This window comes from Phyllostomus hastatus, unplaced genomic scaffold, assembly GCF_019186645.2.
Source record: "Phyllostomus hastatus isolate PE091 unplaced genomic scaffold, TTU_PhHast_1.1 phas_scaffold_93, whole genome shotgun sequence".
NCBI classification, from domain to species: domain Eukaryota; kingdom Metazoa; phylum Chordata; class Mammalia; order Chiroptera; family Phyllostomidae; genus Phyllostomus; species Phyllostomus hastatus.
The window spans coordinates 8,754,429-8,774,877 of NW_025334042.1; the positions used below are offsets into that span (position 1 = coordinate 8,754,429).

Sequence of the window (20,449 nt, forward strand, 5' to 3'; positions counted from 1 at the left end):
GAAGATGAAACTATGCAGACTCCAGACATACTAAAAAAAAAGTGTAATCAGAAGGACTTAGAATGATAGGCAACTCTGATGCAAGGTACAAAATGGTAGCCAGAGAGATAGGAAGAAAACTAGGAAAAAGCAGTATTGGAGAACTGTTTTCACTGAGTGGAATTTGGGGGAAGAGGTGCAGCAGACCCTGTCTACCTGCCTTCATTTCTTCTCAAGCCTGGCTTTGATCCACTTGATGCATTGGGCATCAGTGGTGTCAGCAGCCAGCTGTGGACCTTTTGGAGTAGCTGGGAATTTAGGTTCTTTTCGCTTGTTCTTTTCATGTAGGAGTGTCCAACCTGTGGCCCCTGGGGCTGCATGCGGCTCAGGATGGCTGTGAATGTGCCCAACACAAAAATGTAAATTTATTTAAAACATGAGATATTTTTGTGATTACGTTTTGCAATGTAATTAATGTGTGACCTAAGAAAACCCTTCTTCCATTGTGGCCCAGAAAAGCCAAAAAATTGGACACCCCTTGGTAGAGCTTTGTCTTGAAGTTCCCATCATCTAGGGCCTGGGTAACATGGAGTCACCCTCTGAACCCCAGAAGTCTTCCTGGTTTTTATTCAGTGATTATGCAGATCAGGGCTTCCATGGAAGAGCCCTGACTGCAGGGGCCCCACTGGCTGGTGTCCATAGTGTTAGTATTCCATTTAAATGGAGAAGCAGCCTACTTCTTGTCAGGTACCCAACTGTGCTTCCAGTCCCACAGGCTCCATTCAGCTCTGCGAGGGAGCAAGAAGCAATGTCCAGTTTAGTCCTTAAGCCTTGTCCCTCCATTAGGGGTTAAAGTTTCCTGAAGACTGTGGTTTGGTTTCCTTCATCTTTGTATACCCAGCATAGTGCCTATCACAGAGTACACACACCCAGATGTTTGACAAAGGGAATTAATTAAGGATTTTTTAAATATACCAAGGCCATTTATTCTGTTAGAACAGCTTTTATACAAACTGCTGAGGAACTTAGGTTAAAATGTTTTTTTCCAATAATGCAGTCTAAAATTCAGTTTTTTAAAACATTAGTAAATGCTGAATTATGGCACCAAGACATTATCATAAGTCTTTTTTTCTCTTTTCTGGTGCCAAATGTCTATTCAAAAGCCTTGGCCTGGTATATTAAGCAAGGAGCAGTCAATTTGGATTAGTTAAAAGTGAGCTTTCTCAAATTTAAAATGCAGTGTGAACATTTATTTTTGGAAGAAGTGGCTAAGTTCTAATATATGGTTAACTTGTAAAATAGAAACTCACTTGCTCTATAAGAATTTAATGTATTTAAAGAAAGTAGGTCTCTCTGGAATGTTGGGAACCGCCCTGACTGGTATCAGAAGCTGAAACCCCCGCCTAGCTAAGGCTAAGGGAACGCCCTTGGAACCGTGAGCCGGCAAGGAGATAAAAGCTTATCTCCCTGGCAGGAATGCTGCTTCTGCTGCTGAACCCCAAAAAGCTTGGTCGGTTAGCCAAAGACGGGTAAGATTCCCCACGGGGGGAACAACCCAAGCCAGGCACAATCACTTTGGGAGGCCCCCAAAAGAAGGACTTGGGGGGCTGCAGCAAAAGGGGGTGATGGACCCTCACTCCTCGGCTTTGACAAAGCCTGAGTCAGCGTCCGGAAGAAAATCTCCTTATCTCTCGGTGGCCTTAGTTCCCGCGCTCCACCTAAGCCTGAAACAATGACAGGGTGGTGCAGCTCGGTACTGGGAAGTGCGGATTTCCCGGGGTGATCAGGCCTAAGAAAGAACATGTAAATTACTGTGAAACCTTCTTTGTTTAGAACGCTCTCAGTTGAATGAGAAGGGTCTTAGGAGGAAGTTATTTTGTTCCTCAGCCTTACAGCTCTTTGACCCCCAACTCAATAGACGGGCAGAGTTCTTTGTTTTCTATAGTTCCCTACTTCCCCTAATGAGTGCTGTACTTTACCTGAATTATTATGCAGGATGAGCCTAATAAAAGCAGGTATGGACGGTAAATCAGCGCGCTCCCCACTAGGGGGGGTGGCCATTCTGTCCCTACTTCCCCACAGAAACTAGTTTGTCTCTGTGCATGTTGTTATTTCTCGCGTGTTTATCGTCGAGCCATCCACAGCGTTCCGTGGTCACTGCTAGCCGGTGACCCACGCGCAACACTGGAATGCTTTTTATATACATATGTACATATATACATGTATATACATAGCTCTTTTCAGCTGTCAAGAAAAATTCAGTACATTCTGAATTTACTAATTTCCATATGATGCAAAGTTCCCAAAAGGACATGGATTTACAGAAAAAAGGTACCCACAAATTGTCTTAATAAGAACTCTATTAGCAACCAGGCAGGAATTTACTAGGCCATCATGAAAGATGATACATTTACTTATTTTTCATGTTGTAAGTCTCTAAAAAACATCCCTGAGGAATAGTATTGTTCTTTGTTTGAATTGTAATGTAAAAAGAAAGCCCTAGGAAGAACTGAGTTCATGTCACCTACCTACGGATCAATTAGGTTGTATTAGGTTCTTTCAAGAGACAAGAATTATCCAGGCTCTGAGACATTAATTACCAATATCACAAAGAAGTGTTGGAGTCAAAAGTACATCACAGACCTGTGTGGTTACATATTAGGAGCATATGTAAAATAATTAAAAGCACTAGTGTTGTTTGTGACCAATGTGACTATCACCTAAGACAGCTGTCCTAAGTTTAGCACCTTATGGCATACATTACTAATTAGCCAGGTAAACATTGGTTAAACCGAATTAGTTTGATCATTTTACCCTTTGAACTTGTCTTTTGGATGGGCAAGGCTTTTTTGTTTTGGTTATATATACCTCTTCTTTGAAGTATAACTGACATAACAATAAATTGCACATACTTAAAGTGTACAATTTGTTAAGTTTTGACAGACGCACAGATTCATGAGACCATCACCCAAAATGGGAAAATGTAATTAAGGGATGCAATAAAGACGATCTCAATTCGGCCTCTCGGTCTAAGGAAATCCATTAGATTTGTGTGAAGGTGTGAGCTAAAGGTCGGCTCTGAGCTCCCTACCTGACAGGCTGGGTCAGCTGGCCAGTCACTCCTAGAGTTAAAACCTCAGGGGAACCCGCTGGGCTGGCCCCCAACCTCCGCTGGGATTCTCTTCCGCATTCTTCAAATTCAATTTAGCGACCGGTTTGGGAAGAGCCAGACTCCAAAATCTGCACATGCTCCAAAGGCAGGAAGCGCGTTCGTCGCCGAACTCCAGGAGACCCCGCCTCTAGGCTTCCCGGGACACAGGGCTCCCGGCATGCAATGCGCGGGGGGGGGGGCGGGAGAGGTTAGTTGTGGCAGGCCGGAAGACGGAAGTGAGGAGACTTCCGGTTGTCGTGCTAGTGTGGACTGTGAGTGGTGATCCTTTTCAGGTGAGTTGGTGTCCAGCGGGGCGTGGGTCTTGCGCCTGATTCTAGCCTCTCGTAGAGAAACTTGTTTGTAGAAACTTGTGTCGTAAAGAAACCTGGTCCATCACTGGACAAGCTTGAGCCCGACCCAGAGACAAGCCTCTCGTGAGGGCGAGGGTTTCTCATGGCCTTGGTGGCTACCCTTGGGCTTCTCCGTGCTCTCTGCGAACTGAAGTTCTCCCTTCGTCTTCTCACTCGGGTGAACCTCTACCCTGAAGGTTGCTTAGCGAAATGCTTCTAATCCCGCCGCTTCCAGGGCTTGTGTTGTTGTACACAAGAAGACAGTGAGTTTGTTATTGCTGGCGTCCAAAAAGAAATGTTACTTCAATAGTCATTAATTCAACAAATCTTTATTTAGCCTTTGCTGTATATATCCAAAGAGCTGTGTATTGGGAGATCTAAAGGCGAAAGACCTAGTGGATCTCACAGTCAACCGGAGATGACAGAAAATAAATAGTTTCAGACTGTAGCACATATTGAAAAGGAAGGAAAAGAATGACAGCATGGAGAATAAAAGGAGGGGAATTTACAGGGTCTGAGAAGGCCTTTCTGACCTATCGAAGGAGCAAGGCTTGAAAAGATCAGTTGTCAGGCACAGGGAAACAAATGTAAAGTTACTGAAGTGGACATAGTTTGGACTCCCCCCGACCCCTTCCCAGTCATGTCTTAATGATTTATATATAATTGCGTTATTGATGTATAATTGACACAACACACGTCACAACCATAAATCCATCAACACAATTAAGATGAAGTTATAAATCAATCAAAAGTTTCCTTCTAAACTGTTTAATCCCTGTAATCCCTTCCCACCCCTCATCACATCCCCACTCTCCTAGCATTGTCACCAATTGGACTTTTTTCCGATGTAATTGGTTCTGGGGGTGAGATGGAGCATGTGGTGAGATAGTTGAAAGTGGGGGTGGGGGTCAACTCACAAATATCTTAGTAGATCTTGAATATATTGATAGGAGGTGAGAAGTCATCAAAGAAAGGCAATCGTGTGCTCTAGGTTTTTAAAAGCTCACACCACCTTGTGGAGGATTTGGGGCTGGGAATAAGGGATGGAGAGAAAGCAAGAGTGGAAACAGTCAAGTTTAAAATAGCTAAATTGACTTGAGGTGGTGGATAATGATGACTTAGGTTGTGTCCTGTAGAGTGAAATCAGGATTTGGGGGGAAATTAAATTTTTGCACCTTGTATGGAAACTCCAGAAACTTTCAGAATTGGCTTCACTTATAGCTAGTGACTGATGGGAGTTTGATCTGGTGTTCTTAATTCTTTAACAGCTGTGTATAGCCATGTTGATTCTCACATAAGTTGCACATTAAACCATCATAAATTATGAACAGTAAAGAGTCTTACCTTCTGTTTGTTCGTGTTTTGTGGAGGTGGAGATATCTTTTAATCTGGTTTTCCAAGCATTTGTCCCTTTTTGATAGTAAATACTTGCTTTTGAATATGTATCTTTGTTGACTTTCCAGATAAAACATGGCTAAAAGCTTACGGAGTAAGTGGAAAAGGAAGATGCGTGCTGAAAAGAGGAAAAAGAATGCTCCAAAGGAACTTAGCAGACTAAAGAGTATTCTTAAAGTAGACACTGATGTCTTAATGAAAGATGTTCAAGAGATAGCAACTGTGGTGGTGCCAAAACATTCTGAAGCGAAAACTCAGTGTGTGGTGAAAGACGAAAAAGGTGAGTTTATGTGCTTCCTTTTAAAAAAAATTCTTTCTTGTGACTTTTTTCTTTTTTTTTTCCTTGTCTTTGATTCATTCCCACACATGCTTCCTTACAAACCTCCTGCCATGCCCACATGATTCTTTGAAGGCTTATAGTGCTACTAGAGATTTTGTGTTAAACTATTTTATAGCCAGTTCATGTGAACAGGTATGTTTTCATATGCAGAGTGGGCCTTTGATGCTTACACAGTAGCCTAAAGGTCTCGGAAGTAGACAGTGCTTCAGGAGTAGACAAACCTGGATGCCATCGTTCGAAGGTACACAACTCAGTAAAAGACTAGGCAGGATAAAAGTAGGTCTTTCTTCATTTTACCCCTTGCGAAAACTAGTTCCCTCTCTAAGAGTCCTATGCCTTTGTATCATTATCCTGAATATCAACATTTCCTTGTATTTGATTTTGACAGACAGATTTTAGGGACCTCTATATTTTAATCATAGTCTAAAGTTGGAGGCTGAGTATAATAGTTTCAATACAGGGAAAGACTCGCTGGTTTTCACGTGGTTAATACACCACTTTGACAGCAAAATAAATTAAGTACTCACAATACCTAGGGTCTTAAAATACAAGTATATTTATGTGGTTTCTAATAATTAAGGGAAAAAGTAGCATTCCTTAACCTTCCAATCCTAGAAATTTCCTTTCCCATTCTTCACAATGATAGTTTCTTATTTTTTCTTCACATCTCACCCCCATGAATGAAAATTACAAAAAGCTTTTTACTTCAACTTTGAAAAGTAGGAAAAATCAACAGAAAAACCCTCACCTTCCCACTGTCCAAGTCTATAAAAATTTGAATGTGTAGTCTGTTTTCCCTCTTTCATTAATACTCTCTCAAAGGCAGTGTCTCCACCTGTGTTCTGAATCCTCTCCATTCTTGGGCTGTGCTCATGCATCCTACTTAGCAGTATCTCTTTTCTGCTAGGTCATTCACAACAGCTTAAATATATTCTGGAATGTCACATTGAGAAAGAGAGAGAGAAGCATTTAGTACATTGATGTTGTTCAACTGTCACTTCTATTTCCAAGACATTGTCATGATCCTAAAAGGAAACTTTATACCCATGAAGCAGTCTATCCCTATTTTCTGTCTTCCCCAGCCTCTGGCAAACACTTATATGCTTTCTGGTCCCTTTGGATTTACCTATTCTGGATATTTCATATAAGTGGTACTATATAATATGTGACCCGTTGTGTCTGATTTTTTTCACTTAATATAATGTTTTTGAGGTTCATCTATATACTACCGTGGATCGGTACTTTCTTTTTAAAGCTGAATTTTAGCCCATTTTATGTATATACCACATTCTATTTTTTCCATTCATTTGTTTGTGGACATTTAGGTTGCTTCCACCTTCTGGCTCTTTTATAGTGCCACTATGAACATTTCTGCACAAATTTTTGTTTGTATATCTGTTTTTAGTTCTTTGGGATATATAATTATGCGTGGAATTACTGGGTCATGTGATACTTCTGTGGTTACTGTTTTTTCCTCAGTCACACCATTTCACATTCCTACCAACTATCTACAAAGGTTCTAGTTCTTTCACATTCTTGCCAGTACTTATTATTTTCCATTTTTTAAATTTTTATTTATTTTTTCTCCTCACTTGAGGACAATTTTTTAATTGCTTTTAGAAGGAGAGGAAGGGAGAGATACATGAATGCGAGAGAAGTATTTACTGGTTGCCTCCCATATGTGTGTGGACTAGGGAATAAACCCACAACCTAGGCATATACCCTCACTGGGATTTGAACCCACATCTTTTGGTTATGAGATAACACTCCAACCAACTGATCCACACCAGCCAGGGTGGGCGGGCTTGCTTTCTTTCCTTCCTTCCTCCCTCCCTCCCTCCCTCCCTTCCTTCCCCATCCCAGTAGGTGTGAAGTGGTATATCATGGTTTTGATTTGCATTCCCCCATTGACTAAAGATGTTGAGCTTCTTTTCATTGCTTGTTGGTCATTTGTGTATTTGGAGAAAGATCTATTCAAGTTCTTTGCCCCTTTTTTAATTGGATCATTTGTCTTTTTGCTGTTGAGTTGTAATTATTTTTGCAAGTTTTAAACTGATTTTATTGCAGTGGGTTAATCAAAACATGTTTAATATTTAATAATATATATATATGTAGTTTCAAAGTTATATATTCTGCATACTAGTTGCCCATTCATTCCCAAGTCTCTTGGATTTGTCCTCTAATTTTATTTTCTCTCCTGTTTCCTGTTATACTTTGAAATTTTTTTGAACTTTATTATCTGGTTCTTGTGTAGAGTTACTTGGTTTTATATATTTGTAATTTCTAAAATTTTTTCTTTTTTTTACTAGTCTGAGATTCTTTATAGATCTATTCCTTCTCTGATATCACTGAGGGTATTAATTACAGTTTCTTTTACAAATTTTGATCTTTTCTGTGTGTTGTTTATGTTTCTTTTTGGGTTCTCCTTCTTTCTTCCATTCCTTTATTTTTGTCTCTTCCTTATTGGAGTCTTTTCTCCGATGTCTGGTATCAGTACTTGTTTATATCTAAAAGTGATGCACTGAAATGTTTGTTGGATGGAAACTTGTGGGGAGGTGGCAGGTGTGAAGTAGGGCTTATCACTTGCTAGACTTGCAGAATGATTGGATTGGCCCTGGAAAGCTTTGTTGTGGGAGATCTCTTTCAAAACCTATAGGTCCTTTCTGTTATCTCCTGCCTGGGGGGTAGTCTGGCTGCCCTCCTGTTTGGAGTATTTCAAGAACTGAATGGGATGGAACTGAGGTTGGGAGGATCTCCACATTTAGTAATCTACCTGTTTTCAACATGGTTCCTCATCTCTCCCCTCAAATTTATGTTTCCCTTCTGTTCTTTCAACTACCCACTTAATTTCTTAAGCCACAAACCTTGTAATTACCTTTGATCCCTCTTTCCTTTATCTCTGACATCTAAACCATTAGCACATCCTGAGTATTTCCAAAAAACACCTGAAATCTATCCATTTTTCTCATTTATGCTTTCACTCTAATCATTATCTCTTGGCTGAACTACCATAGCCTTTTTGCTTCTAAGTTCTCGTTCCCTTCTGATTCATTTCAGCTTATCAAGCAGTGTGACCTTTTTTAGAATATAAATCAAATTTTATCATTATTGTGCTTAAAACACTGCATTGTCTTTTCATGTGCTTACCAGAGTCTACCATGTCCTACTTAATCTGATTCTGGTGCAGAGAGATACAGAACCACTCTTTTAAAAACTGCATACCACAGGCCAAAGTTTGCTTTGTTATTCTCCTTAACAGACTATCGTAAACCTCATGAGAGCAAGGAGGATATTTGGACCACTATATCCCTAGAACATAGAATAGCATCCAGAATTATCATTCAATAATGAGTTATTGAATGGCTAATATATACCAGCCACTATTCCAGGTACAGTGGAAGCAGTGATGAATATCAGAGAAGTGGCTTTCATTCTAGTGGAATTTACATTGTTTTGGAGGAGAGAGAAATAAACCAGATAAATGAAATAATATAATGTCAGATGGTAGAGGTCATGGAAGAACTTCTGTACCCTGGTCAGTTCCCAGGGAGGGACACTCTGGCCATGTCCTTCACAATAAATAAGATTGGTGATGGATGTGTCATAGCATGGTTGTGCTGAGCTTCCTGCCATGTCTCTTGTTAGTAGAGCTGAGTCTGTAGGAGAGCTGGATCTCTTTGTGTTTTCTGGATAGAAAAATGTGGTAGGATATATCCAGTTCTTCTCTATTTTCCATCCATCTCTGTCATATAAAGCCTCTACTTTCTGCTACTCCACCTCTTCCAAGTTCATGCCATTAGAAGTGGACATTCATTCCTGATTAGCTCATTTACTTCTAAGGCCTGTCCATTAGAAATGTGGGTACATTTCTTATTGGCTCAATTATCTTATTTAGCTCAAGAATGCACTTAATTTAAGAATTATAATTCACATTTGCTCAGAACCATGTACTTATCCCTAATGCAGTGACTCAAAAATCACACATCTTAAATGGTCCCTATTTAACCTTTATTATTCCAAAGAAGGACATCCATGACAGTGTTCTTTAGAAGGTATCTTAGTGGCTAAATATATGGTGTCTCTTTCCTCACAAATACTTTTTGTGTCTTTCATGGTTGTGGGAACACACAGCAGCATGTGTGTGATTTCATTGAATGTGTTGTAAGGGGTTTTCTTTTTTTAAAATATATTTTATTGGTTATGCTATTACAGTTGTCTCATTTCCCCCCTTCACTCCCCTCCACCCTGTATACCCTCTCCCACCCACTTCCCCCCCCCTTTAGTTCATGTCCATGTGTCATACTTATAAGTTCTTCAGCTTCTACATTTCTCATACTATTCTTACCCTCCCCTTGTCTATTTTCAACCTACAATCTATGCTACTTATTCTCTGTACCTATTCCCCCTCTCCCCTCCTCCCACTCTCCTGTTGCTAACCTTCCTTGTGATCTCCCTTTCTGTGGTTCTGTGCCTGTTCTAGTAGTTTGCTTAGTTTCTTTTGGTTTTGCTTTAGGTGTGGTTGTTAATAATTGTGAGTTTGCTCTCCTTTTACTATACATGTTTTTTTATCTTCTTTTCTTAGATAAATCCCTTTAACATTTCATAAAATAAGGGCTTGGTGATGATGAACTCCTTTAACTTGACCTTATCTGAGAAGCACTTTATCTGCCCTTCCATTCTAAATGAAAGCTTTGCTGGATAGAGTAGTCTGGAATATAGGTCCTTGCCTTTCATGGCTTGGAATACTTCTTTCTAGCCCCTTCTTGCCTGTAAGGTCTCTTTTGAGAAATCAGCTTACAGTCTGATGGGAACTCCTTTGTAGGTTACTGTCCCCTTATCTCTTGCTGCTTCTAGGATTCTCTCCTTCATTTTTACCTTGGCTAATGTAATTATGCTGTGCCTTGGTGTGTTTCTTCTTGGGTTCAACTCCTTTGGGACTCTCTGAGCTTCCTGGACTTCCTGGAAGTCTATTTTCTTTGCCAGAATGGGGAAGTTCTCCTTTATTATTTGTTCCAATACGTTTTCAATCTGTTGCTCTACTTCTTCCCCTTCTGGTATCCCTATAATTTGGATGGTGGAACATTTAAAGATGTCCTGGAGGTTCCTAAGCTTCTCCTCGTTTTTTTGAATTCTTATTTCTCCATTCTTTCCTGTTTGGTTGTTTCTTTCTTCCTTCTGGTCCACGCTACTGTTTTGAGTCCCAGTTTCCTTCCCATCACTATTGGTTCCCTGTGCATTTTCCTTCACTTCTTTTATAGTAACCTGCATTTGTTCATCTAATTTGCGACCAAAATCAACCAATTCTGTGAGCTTCTTGATCACCAGTGTTTTGAACTGTGCATCTGATAGGTTAGTTATCTCTTGGTCACTCAAAAGGATGAGTTCTGGGGCACTGATTTGTGCTTCTGTTTGAGCCATCTCTCTCTCTGTCTGTCTGTCTTTTTTTTTTTTTTTTTGACTGGTCGTTCCTGTTATGGTGAGGGGCAGAGCCTTAGGTGTTCACCAGGGCTGGGCACCCCAGTCTCTAGATTGTGACATTGTATGTGAGGGCGGGGTCGAGAGGGAACAATGGTGGTAGCTCCGTTCTCCATGGGACCTCAGTCCCTTCCCTGGGATCCTGGGTTGCACGCTCTGCCCTGCTCCACAATCGCCGCCTCACTGGGTCTGCTGGCTGCTGCTTGTGTACTCAGCGTCTACCTGCTGCGATCTTGCGCGCCCCAGATGCCTTATGCGCTCCCGGTTGCCTTATGTGCCCAATTCTCCCTGTTCTGTGCGCCGCACCCCGAGCACCCGACTGTTTGTCTCCGCCCCTCCTACTGGTCTGGATGAACAGGTCTACTTCAACTTCTTGGCTGTCTGACTTCCATTCAGATAAATTTTCTGTCAGTTCTGGGTGTTATTCTGCCTCTAAATTGTTGTTCCAATCTTGGTTGTGCCAGGGGTTTTCAATGTGTAGTCAAAGTGCTATACACAAATAAGAGATTTTTTTCTTTTGTAGTTTCAGGCCACTTTCATTTCTGATATTCTTGTTGCATTAATATGCTTTTTTACAGGGTGGTTTTTTCATTCAGGAGTATTAATAGTTTTTCCTTTTTTTAAAAAAATTCAGATGACATGAAAATGGAGACTGATATTAAGAGAAACAAAAAGAGCCTTCTAGATCAGCACGGACAGTACCCCATATGGATGAACCAGAGGCAGCGAAAAAGGCTGAAGGCAAAGCGAGAAAAAGGGAAGGGGAAAAGAAAAGCAAAAGCAGTGAAGGCGGCTAAGGGATTGGCCTGGTAGACTTTTAAAAACGTGAAACGTGGCACATGGGACGGATCTTTGATTAGAATGTATACACTGATTTCAACTTCTACCAAATGAAAACTCCATTTCCATATTGTAACTGGCCTTTTTCTTCAGTTCAAACTCAACATAACTACTTAAATTTAACTCCTTAAATTTGTTTTGGAAACTTAAATAAAATATTTTCTTTGATGAATGAAATATATATTGATATTTTAATTGGATGCCGTTTGGTATGTAAGGATTACCATCAGACATTAAAATTCTATCAAGTATTAATGTAGTTGTGGCTGTTTTTGGTATTAGTAAAGATAAATGATATACTAACCCAGATTTAAAGAAACTATATAGTGTTATTTAAAAATACAATGTCAGTGGATCTTACAAGTAGTACTTGTTTGAGTTTTGATTTTGTATAATTTATAATAAAAGGTATTTTGTTTAGGTCTTGAATATCTTTTCTTTCATTTGTCCTTAAGGTATTCTAGTAGTAATGACCAGATTCTTCTTTTAAATCTTTAGATAGAATATTAACATGCACAAGTTAGTATGATCCATCTTTTAAGGAGATTAGACATCTTGGGCCTGGTTTGATTTTTATTAGTCTTTATATTATGTAACCTAACCTGCAAGATTTCTCAAAATCAGTTTTCCCAGATTGGTAAAAAAATATATTTCATGGTCACATCATTTTGGAAAATGCTACATACTTGAAGATGTACAAACAGTGTTTACTTAGTATTGGATTAAGGAAACTTTGAATTAAGTGGAATAGACTACACTATTGGAAATATTGGTAAAGTATTTTAAACTTCGCATTTCCTCTGAAATTTCACTGTAATCATATTTACTGTCACTTTACATTCATTGGAACAACAGATATTTATTTTGAGTCCCTGCTGGGTGCCAGAGACTTTTCCAGGTGCTGGGACACAGGAGCCACACAAGGTGTCTGCCCTTACGGGCAACGGCTCAGAAGAGGCTGTTTACATCAGAAGAAAACCAGGTTAAAGTGAGATGTTACAGTAAGGTCGTCAGGACACAAATTTTGTGCCAAACTGCTAGGCTGGGACACAATTTACAGACAAATAGGACCTGACTCAAATCTTTTAGGAGTTTTGAATCTATAAAACTTAATGCCAGTAAAATGTTAAAAATTATTTTAAATAATAGACTTTTCTCAGTTTACTCTGGTTAGTTCACTGAAAAGTTAGTGGATAATTTTTAAGCAGTTTTCTTGAAGTAAGTAGATGTGAGTTGGAAAATAAATGTCATTCATGGCTTTTTTTTGCCTCTTAGTATAGTTATGAACAATAAATGGAGTTTCTGAGGAAAAAATAAGTAATGTTTATGAAGTCAAGTTGCTAACGTTATCTAATTTAGGCACTAAGCCTAAGTATACTAACTAAATTATTTACCTTTTTTTCCCTATTGGGAATTGTCTATATCAGCGATGTTACATGCTGAATGTTTGTTTATATTTTGGCAACATTGTCAAGTATTTTTTAACTGGATTTTCCTTAGTTAAGGTCAGAGGCCACTGCCCAGGATATGTACATGTTTTCTGTTGCGGAAAACCTCTAACTGGACTCCAATGGTCGTTGCTTTGAGCTTTCATCCAGGGCCTCGTAATGATGTAGGTATGTTCACTTAAATGTGTCCAGTTGTAAAGTTTGTCCAGCCAGGATTTAACTTAACAAAATTGAAAATCAGAACACCACTATCAAAAAGCTGACTTGGGAAATATGTTCTAAGTGTCCTGGAGCCTCTGGCAATTGCCTTGCTCCGAGTTGGTGGGCTGCACTTCTGGCCAGATTCCCCTCCAAAGGAGGGCATTTAGACGGGCATTCAAAATTGGGTGCAGGGGTAAGATCACTGTTGCTGCTTTATTGCTAAAGATTATAAATTAAGAAGTATAGCAACGTCCTTTTATCTTTTAAGTGAGTAAAAGTTTCTTTTTTTGAAAGTTAATCATTCTATTTGACTCATGGTTTCCAGGGAATTGCTGTAGAACCAGCAGATGGAGCTCAAGCTAAGCGCCAAATCATTTTTGGAATTAGACTGAGTGGGCTAAATCACAGTCTGAATAGAATGTAACATTTTATGTTTGTTTTTTAAGAAATTAAAATATTTAAGGATAATTAAAATTGCCTTCATTTTATCAGTTGCTTCATATGTCAGGCCTTAGTGTAAGTTATTTAATCCTAAACTGTTCAGTTAAAGTTATTAACTCACCCAGCAATCAATGAGTTGGCTACTTAATATTATCTCTGTTACACATGGGGAAACTGAGGCACACAGTCCATACAGTTAAAACTGGAAGAGGTGGGACTCAAATACAGACAGGCTCCGGATTGTAAGAGTCTACAATCTTACAATGCTATCCTGCCTCTAAAGAAGGTGCAAACTTGCTAAGAAAGAAAGGTAGTTTTAGGAAAGAATACCTATATTGATTCAATCCATGATGCAAGCTTAGGATCAGATAGCATATTTTAGCAGAGAAGTGATTTATAGACCCCTTCTCAAATCTCTGGGGCTAAACAGGACTGTAGTTCCCGAGGTAGCACTCCCCTAGAACGGGCTGACCCAACCCCAAAGGTGAAGTCCAAGATTAGTAGTGCCCAAGCTACTAATCAGAGAAGAAATTGGAACTGCAGTTGAAACTCTAACGTAGAATAAGATAATGATTTTGATCCCTTCTTTTTTTGTTTTCAAATGTCACATTGATGTAGGTTCCTTTTTCTCCCACTAGTTCACATGCTGTCTAGCATAAATGTGTAGCAGAATATATTCACTTATTAGAGAGTTTGGATGTTTTCAAAATTTGAGTCTTAGCAGGGATATGATTTTTAGGAGTTGGAGAAGAAAAAAACTGGCTAACAATGACTTGATTTAAATATCCGAAATGGACTGGATAATGATGGCAAGGGGTAGTATGTGGTTTAGACTAGTGAAGTGGTAGCCACAAAGTAAGATAAATGGGAGAAATGTAAAGAGACTTCAAGGAATTGCCAAATTTATAAATACTTCTACTGAGATGCAGATGTTTGGACTGTTGACTAAGCTTACTATTTAAGTGACTGACTTTTGATGCCACCTGGCATCATGTTAGGCATAAAATGGAATTCTGTTCCCCTGTATTTGCCAGCCTATAAAAATACCATTGCAGCAGATGCATACCAGTTTTACAAGGAACTGTCGGAGGGGAGTGGGAACTGTTAAGTACTCACACCAGGTCAGCGCCCCCTGCTGTTCTCAGGGCCCTGTCATGCAGCAGGAAAGCTGGGGCCAGATTTGTGTCTGCCTACAAGAGACCCAAAATTTTCCACAGTTGAATGCCAAGGGTCTTCTCCACCTATTTTAGAGCAGGAGAAAAACAGAATGTGATGACATAAGACTCATTTGGTAGATTAATAATAATAACCAACATTTAGAGAAAGCATACTGTGTTAAACATTTCACCTACGTTATTTCATTTAACCCTTAAAACAGTACTGTGGACAGGAACAAGTATAAAAGACACATGGACAAAAACTAGGGGGGAGTGGAAATGGGAGGGAGGTGGGGAGGGCTGGGAGGGTTGGCTGGGAAGGGAGTAAAACAGAAAACTACTTGAACAACAATTAAAATAAAAAAAAAAAACCAGTACTGTGGAATCAATACTCTTATTATCTATCCCTCTTTTCAGATGAGGAAACAGTTTTGAAGAGATAAGTAAATTGCCCAAATTCATGCGACCATTCACTAGTGAGCACGACTGCTCCAGAGTGTAGACCGAATGAATGTGTGTGATGGGGAGCTTCAGAGACTGATTCACCCTAAGGAAGAACTTAACCAAGATGTTGGGAGGTGGAACAGGCAGCCTTAGGAGCACTGCCCTGTTCAGCTATGGCTGGAGAGCCACCTGGTTGGAAGGTAGCAGAATGGATTCAGATATTGTACAGCAATACCCACTTACCTGCAGGGGATGCAGTCCAAGATCCCTAGTGGGTACCTGAAACTGCAAATAGCAGTGATCCCTATATATACTATGCTTTTCCCTGCACATGCTTAAACTATGGTAAATTTAATTTATACATTAAGCACAGTAAGAGATTAACAACAACTAATAACAAAGTAGAAACTTTGTAACAATACAGCTGACCCTTGGACAACACAGGTCTAACCTGTGGGGGTCCACTTACAGGCAGGTTTTTTCCAATAAATACACAGTCAGCCCTCCTTGTCCCTGGGTTTTGCATTTGCAGATTCAACCAACCACAGATTGGAAACTGTTTTTGATCTGCAGTTGGCAATCCAGGGATGTAGAGGGCCAACTGAATGTGCTGTTCTACACCATTCCATATAAAGGAGTCCTGCATTGCAGATTTGCGGGGTTGCAGGGGGAGGGGGAGTCATGGAACCATTCCCCACAGATGCCAAAGAACAACTGTACTTAAGGTTTTGGACAGTCAAAGTTATACAATGTTTTTCTACTGTGTGGGAGGTGGGGTTGGTGCCCCTAACCTCTGCATTGTTCAAGGCTCAAGTATATACTGTAATAAGTTATGTGGATGTGGTCTCTCTCAAAATATCTTCCTGGACTGTGTGTACGGTGTGGATGCCCAAGACAAAGGGAGATTCCTGTTTCTGGCAGGATAGAGGCTGGACGGCTCAGGTTTCATCGCACTACTCAGAATGGCGTGAATTGTTTATTTCTGGAATTTTCCATTTAATATTTTCAAACCACAGTTAACCACAGGTAACTAAACTGAAGAAAGTGAAACCTCAGATAAGGGGAGACTACTGTACATGGAGTTTGGATTGAAAGCTGCAAAGGTCCTTTCCAGTCAAGAAATGCCTTGCAGGAAGTTGTCACATCTGACATGTATTGTACTTGCTTTGCTCTCTCTGTATAGTCTTTTGGCACAACATGATTGCAGACTTTAGTATCTTTTTGTGGAAATAACAAAATTTGAAACTTTCTTAAATTTGTTAATGTTAAGTCTGGTATTCATTCCACTAAGTTCCACTTTAAACTTTGGAAAAACGTTATAAACATCTGCTTTAAACAATGAATGGGGTAAAGTCCCCTGCATTTTGATTTAAAGAATGGCATAGTTTTATAATACACTAAGCTTATAATATGCAGAATGTATTTAATTTCCTAAAGCGATGACTTATCTTGTCATTGCACTATCTTATGAAACACTTTCGCATTCTCACATTGTGTCTTTATAGTTTTCAATATCAGCAAAACCTTTAAATAGTCTTAGTTGGGTAACTGCTAGTACATATGGTATTTCTGATCCATGTAATAAAGTACATTTGTCATGTATCTTGTGATCTGCATACCTTTCAGCTGTTACTTCATAAATCTATTCCATCGGAGAACTGCTTTGTACAGCAGTGGTTGAAGCTGCTTTTAATAAACTAATATTTTGTGTCTCATATGTAATCAACAGGGAGTATTATAGACTTGTGCCTCTGTGGAGAAACATTCCACTAAACTTCTTTTCTCTTGACAATAATGGGGAAAAAAATAGCTTGGGAAAAGCACAGATGTTTGAGAACATATGTTGTTTGCTCCTAAAAGTCAGCTGAATATCTTTTGTATTGCTCCAGGATTTTTTTTTTAATGCTTTAGAGAAGAAACAGTTTGAGATATGTGATGGGGAGAAGACAATTACAAATTTGAGAGAGAGACGAACATTGGGTGCTATTTGTCAAAATTCTAAAATACCTCACTGTGCTCACATAGAGAGGTGGTGTGCCTGAGCAGAGCTGTAGGCAGTTGGCCAAAGATTGGCCATTCCCACATGCTTCCCTGTTCAGACATAAGCAAGCATTGTGCTCTTGTTTCAGTTTTTGTTCTGTCCCAAACTTCCAACTAAGTGTTTTAGAAAAAGCACAGGTATTTAATAATTCAGGTAATCCCTTGAGTAATTGGATAGGGGCTATTGTTTTTCCTCAGCTGTAGAAATTTGCTCAATGAGTCAACTCTCCACAGACTAGGCAATTGGTTATTGATAACTGTATAGGAAAATATTCTTGGAAAATACTTAAGAAAAGGAAGCTATAGGTGAAGTTGGTATGGACGACCTTTCTAAGCCTATGAATCTTTAAGAAGAGTTGCCATAAAGAGAATGGGAACCAGCTGTTCCAAATCTCCACTGAGGAAATGGGTTTTAACTGTAGCAGAAGGGATTTGGGTTAAATGTAAAGAAGAACTTCCTGCATGTGAGTGTTATTTAAAGCCAGGTATAGGTTGAAAAGAGGCTGTTGAATTATCTCTGGAGGAGAGAGAGTGCTATTGAGCAAAAATGAAAAGGAACTCATGGACGTGGACAACAGTGTGGTGATTGCTGCAGGGAGGGGGGGTGTAAGGGGACTAAATGGTAATGGAAAAAATACAATAAAGATTAAAGAAAAACAGGAAGAAGTGGAAGGGGGTGGGGATTGGGAGATTCCCACATAATTAAGATGTTAAAATTTAATTCTGCCTGATGGTAATAAATCCTATATGCTCTTTTCTCACACTCACATCTCAAGTTACAAGGTTTAAAAGGTCAGAACTGAAGAGCATACTTTAGTTGTTAAAACTAAAGTGGCAGAGGACCCCATAGGTCTAGAGGTCCTCTTGGTGTAATTCTTAATTGAAAGGAAATGCTAAGGTGTGACCAATGGATGAGGAAATTGACCCATGGTTAATTTTCCACCCTTGTCATTAAAGACTGGTATACACACTGAGCTCACAGTGCCAGGGAGGAATTTGATATTGTGCAGTTTCTGGAGAAGCAAATGGTAGGCTGAGGCCACTTGGACTTGGGATAGGTTGCAAGGCTGGGGAACAGGGATGGCCATGTTACTGCTGGGCACGTGCCAGCTGAATATTTTGACCAGGAAATCTCCAGTGAGACCACAGGGTTGTAGGTCACACGTGGCACTTCGAATTCCAGAGGGCAGAAACTGAAAGGACAAGGAAGGTTGACACCTTCTTCTTCCCTCCTGCCTGTCACTGCCCTGCCCTGGTCCCCATTTGGGACACTCTAGTGAATTTCCCTTTTCTTTGCATCCCTTTACTTTCAGTCTTTCTTCTCTAGTCTGTTTTTCTTGCATATTACTTTAAAAAATTTTCAAATAAAAACTTAAAACTGTGAGTCAAACATTTTTAATTTACTTTGTAGGGGGGAAAATCCCACCATATTTAGTTGTAAGTGGATTTTGTTTATACAACACACCCACATTTTTCTTTGTGATTCGTGAACAAGAGTAGAAATAGATTTCTTGCTTTTATGCTGTTTCTCTTCATCACTTTGTCTTTCTTCCTCTGTATTTCCCTCTCCCTCCCCCATTCTTCTGTGTGAGCATTACTTTAATTTTTTCCCTTGGTCTCAAATCACTTCCCTTCTTGCATTCTTTTCCTATGTCCCTACTTGGCTCTTCCTTTTTATCTCAGTCTTTCTACTCATTATGTTTTCCTTTCTCTTCCTTTTCACCCTCATCTCCTAACATTAACTGGGTGCCTGAATAAAAATTATGCTTTACAACAGGGACAGGCAGAGGGGCTGGTCATCTGTTTTTGTAAATAAAGTTTTATTGGTAGAGAGTCATGCCCACTTGTTCATGGCTGCTTTTGTGCCACAAAATCACAGTAGTTATGACAAGAGACCCTTCTCTGGCCTGCAAAGCCTAAAATATCTACTGTTTGGCCTTTTCAGAAAAAGTTGGCTCCTTCCTGCTTTAAATATTTACTGTACTTATAAATAAACACTTTTGTTCTTATTTGGAAATTACGGTGAGTTGGATCTGTTTCATGCTCCCATCCTTAGTTAATGAAATTCGGTTGCATTTTATATTTGCAAGCCCCACCGCCCAGTCCCTGAATCTCTTGCTTGAAAGCAGTTGTGTCCAAAAGAAAAAGACACCCTTTTTCTTGTGTGTGTGTGTGTGTGTGTGTGTGTTAGAGGTGTTCCCCACCTTCCATCTCTAACTGAGCTTCTTTTAGTCCTTGGACGCCCCCCCCATCCCCCCCACCCCCTCCCCCGCCCAATCATTCCATTGTAAAGCTTTTCAAAAGTCTCATAGCTAACTTTCCCTTTAAGTCTATGAACCATTTTTGGAAATGTTAGATGCTGAGGAAAGGACTCTGTTTTAATTTAATATGGCACCTAGAATACTGGCACATATGAAAGCATTCCAATTTAGTTTGATTTGGTGGGTGGTCTAGCTGAAAATGTTTTACCCAAATACACTTACAGGTTGGTTTCATTAACATGAAATTAATACGGACAAAAATAGTATAGGATTTAAGGCTGAAACATGTTTTAGAGATCACCTATTTTAACCCTGTGTTTTTTAACAAATGAGGAAATTGAGGTCCCAATTTTTGCCAGATATTAGGAGTTCATAACGGAACCCAAGAGTCTAGGTCTCTACTCTCAGACCAATCTCTCTCTAAACCATAATGCAGTGACAACTAGTCACACAAACAGTAACATTCTGCCTAATGTCAGGATTCATTCTATTCTTTTTCTTTCTGTAAAAACAAGGGCTGCTAAATGAAATGATTGTGTATGACTGGTGGTCTTTTCTTCAGATCTGTTTCTGCTGTGGTTAATAGCCAGATCTTTTCCACTGGTAGCTGTGCCCCTTTGCCTCATAAGTGGTATGACATCTTTTAACTCAAACAAAACAACAAACCCCCTTTCCCTGGATTGCTTTTTCTTTTTTTTGGCTCTAATTCACCTGTGTAGTTGTCCATTTCTTTTTGTTTCTGTGACTTTTTTTTTATAAAAGTAACACATGGATTCAGTAGAAAAGTAGCAAATCTAGGAAAGTTTAAATGAAATGCAATCATTCCCAATTCAACCACCAGAGATTATGTACATGTATGTATATTTTCATGATTGTCTTAACACTGTATCATTTTAGATCCTTTTTTTCATAGTTTTGTATCATGAA

At 39.5% G+C, this 20,449-nt stretch overlaps 1 protein-coding gene across 1 annotated transcript; it reads left to right on the forward strand.

Annotated features, from left to right (window-relative positions):
- Positions 1-3,352: 3,352 nt before the first annotated feature.
- LLPH (LLP homolog, long-term synaptic facilitation factor) lies at positions 3,353-11,959 on the forward strand. The gene is made up of 3 exons (XM_045829722.1): positions 3,353-3,423; positions 4,944-5,155; positions 11,325-11,959. Exons 2-3 carry the CDS (start codon positions 4,951-4,953, stop codon positions 11,501-11,503), a joined length of 384 nt encoding a protein of 127 aa, XP_045685678.1. The 5' UTR covers positions 3,353-3,423; positions 4,944-4,950; the 3' UTR covers positions 11,504-11,959.
- The last annotated feature ends 8,490 nt before the right edge of the window (positions 11,960-20,449 follow it).

Bases quoted from the DNA above. Each gene is read 5' to 3' on its own strand.
- LLPH (XM_045829722.1), top strand. From the start codon at position 4,951: ATGGCTAAAAGCTTACGGAGTAAGTGGAAAAGGAAGATGCGTGCTGAA. The intron at 5,156-11,324 runs GTGAGTTTATGT...AAAAAAATTCAG, and splicing joins TGTGGTGAAAGACGAAAAAG to ATGACATGAAAATGGAGACT.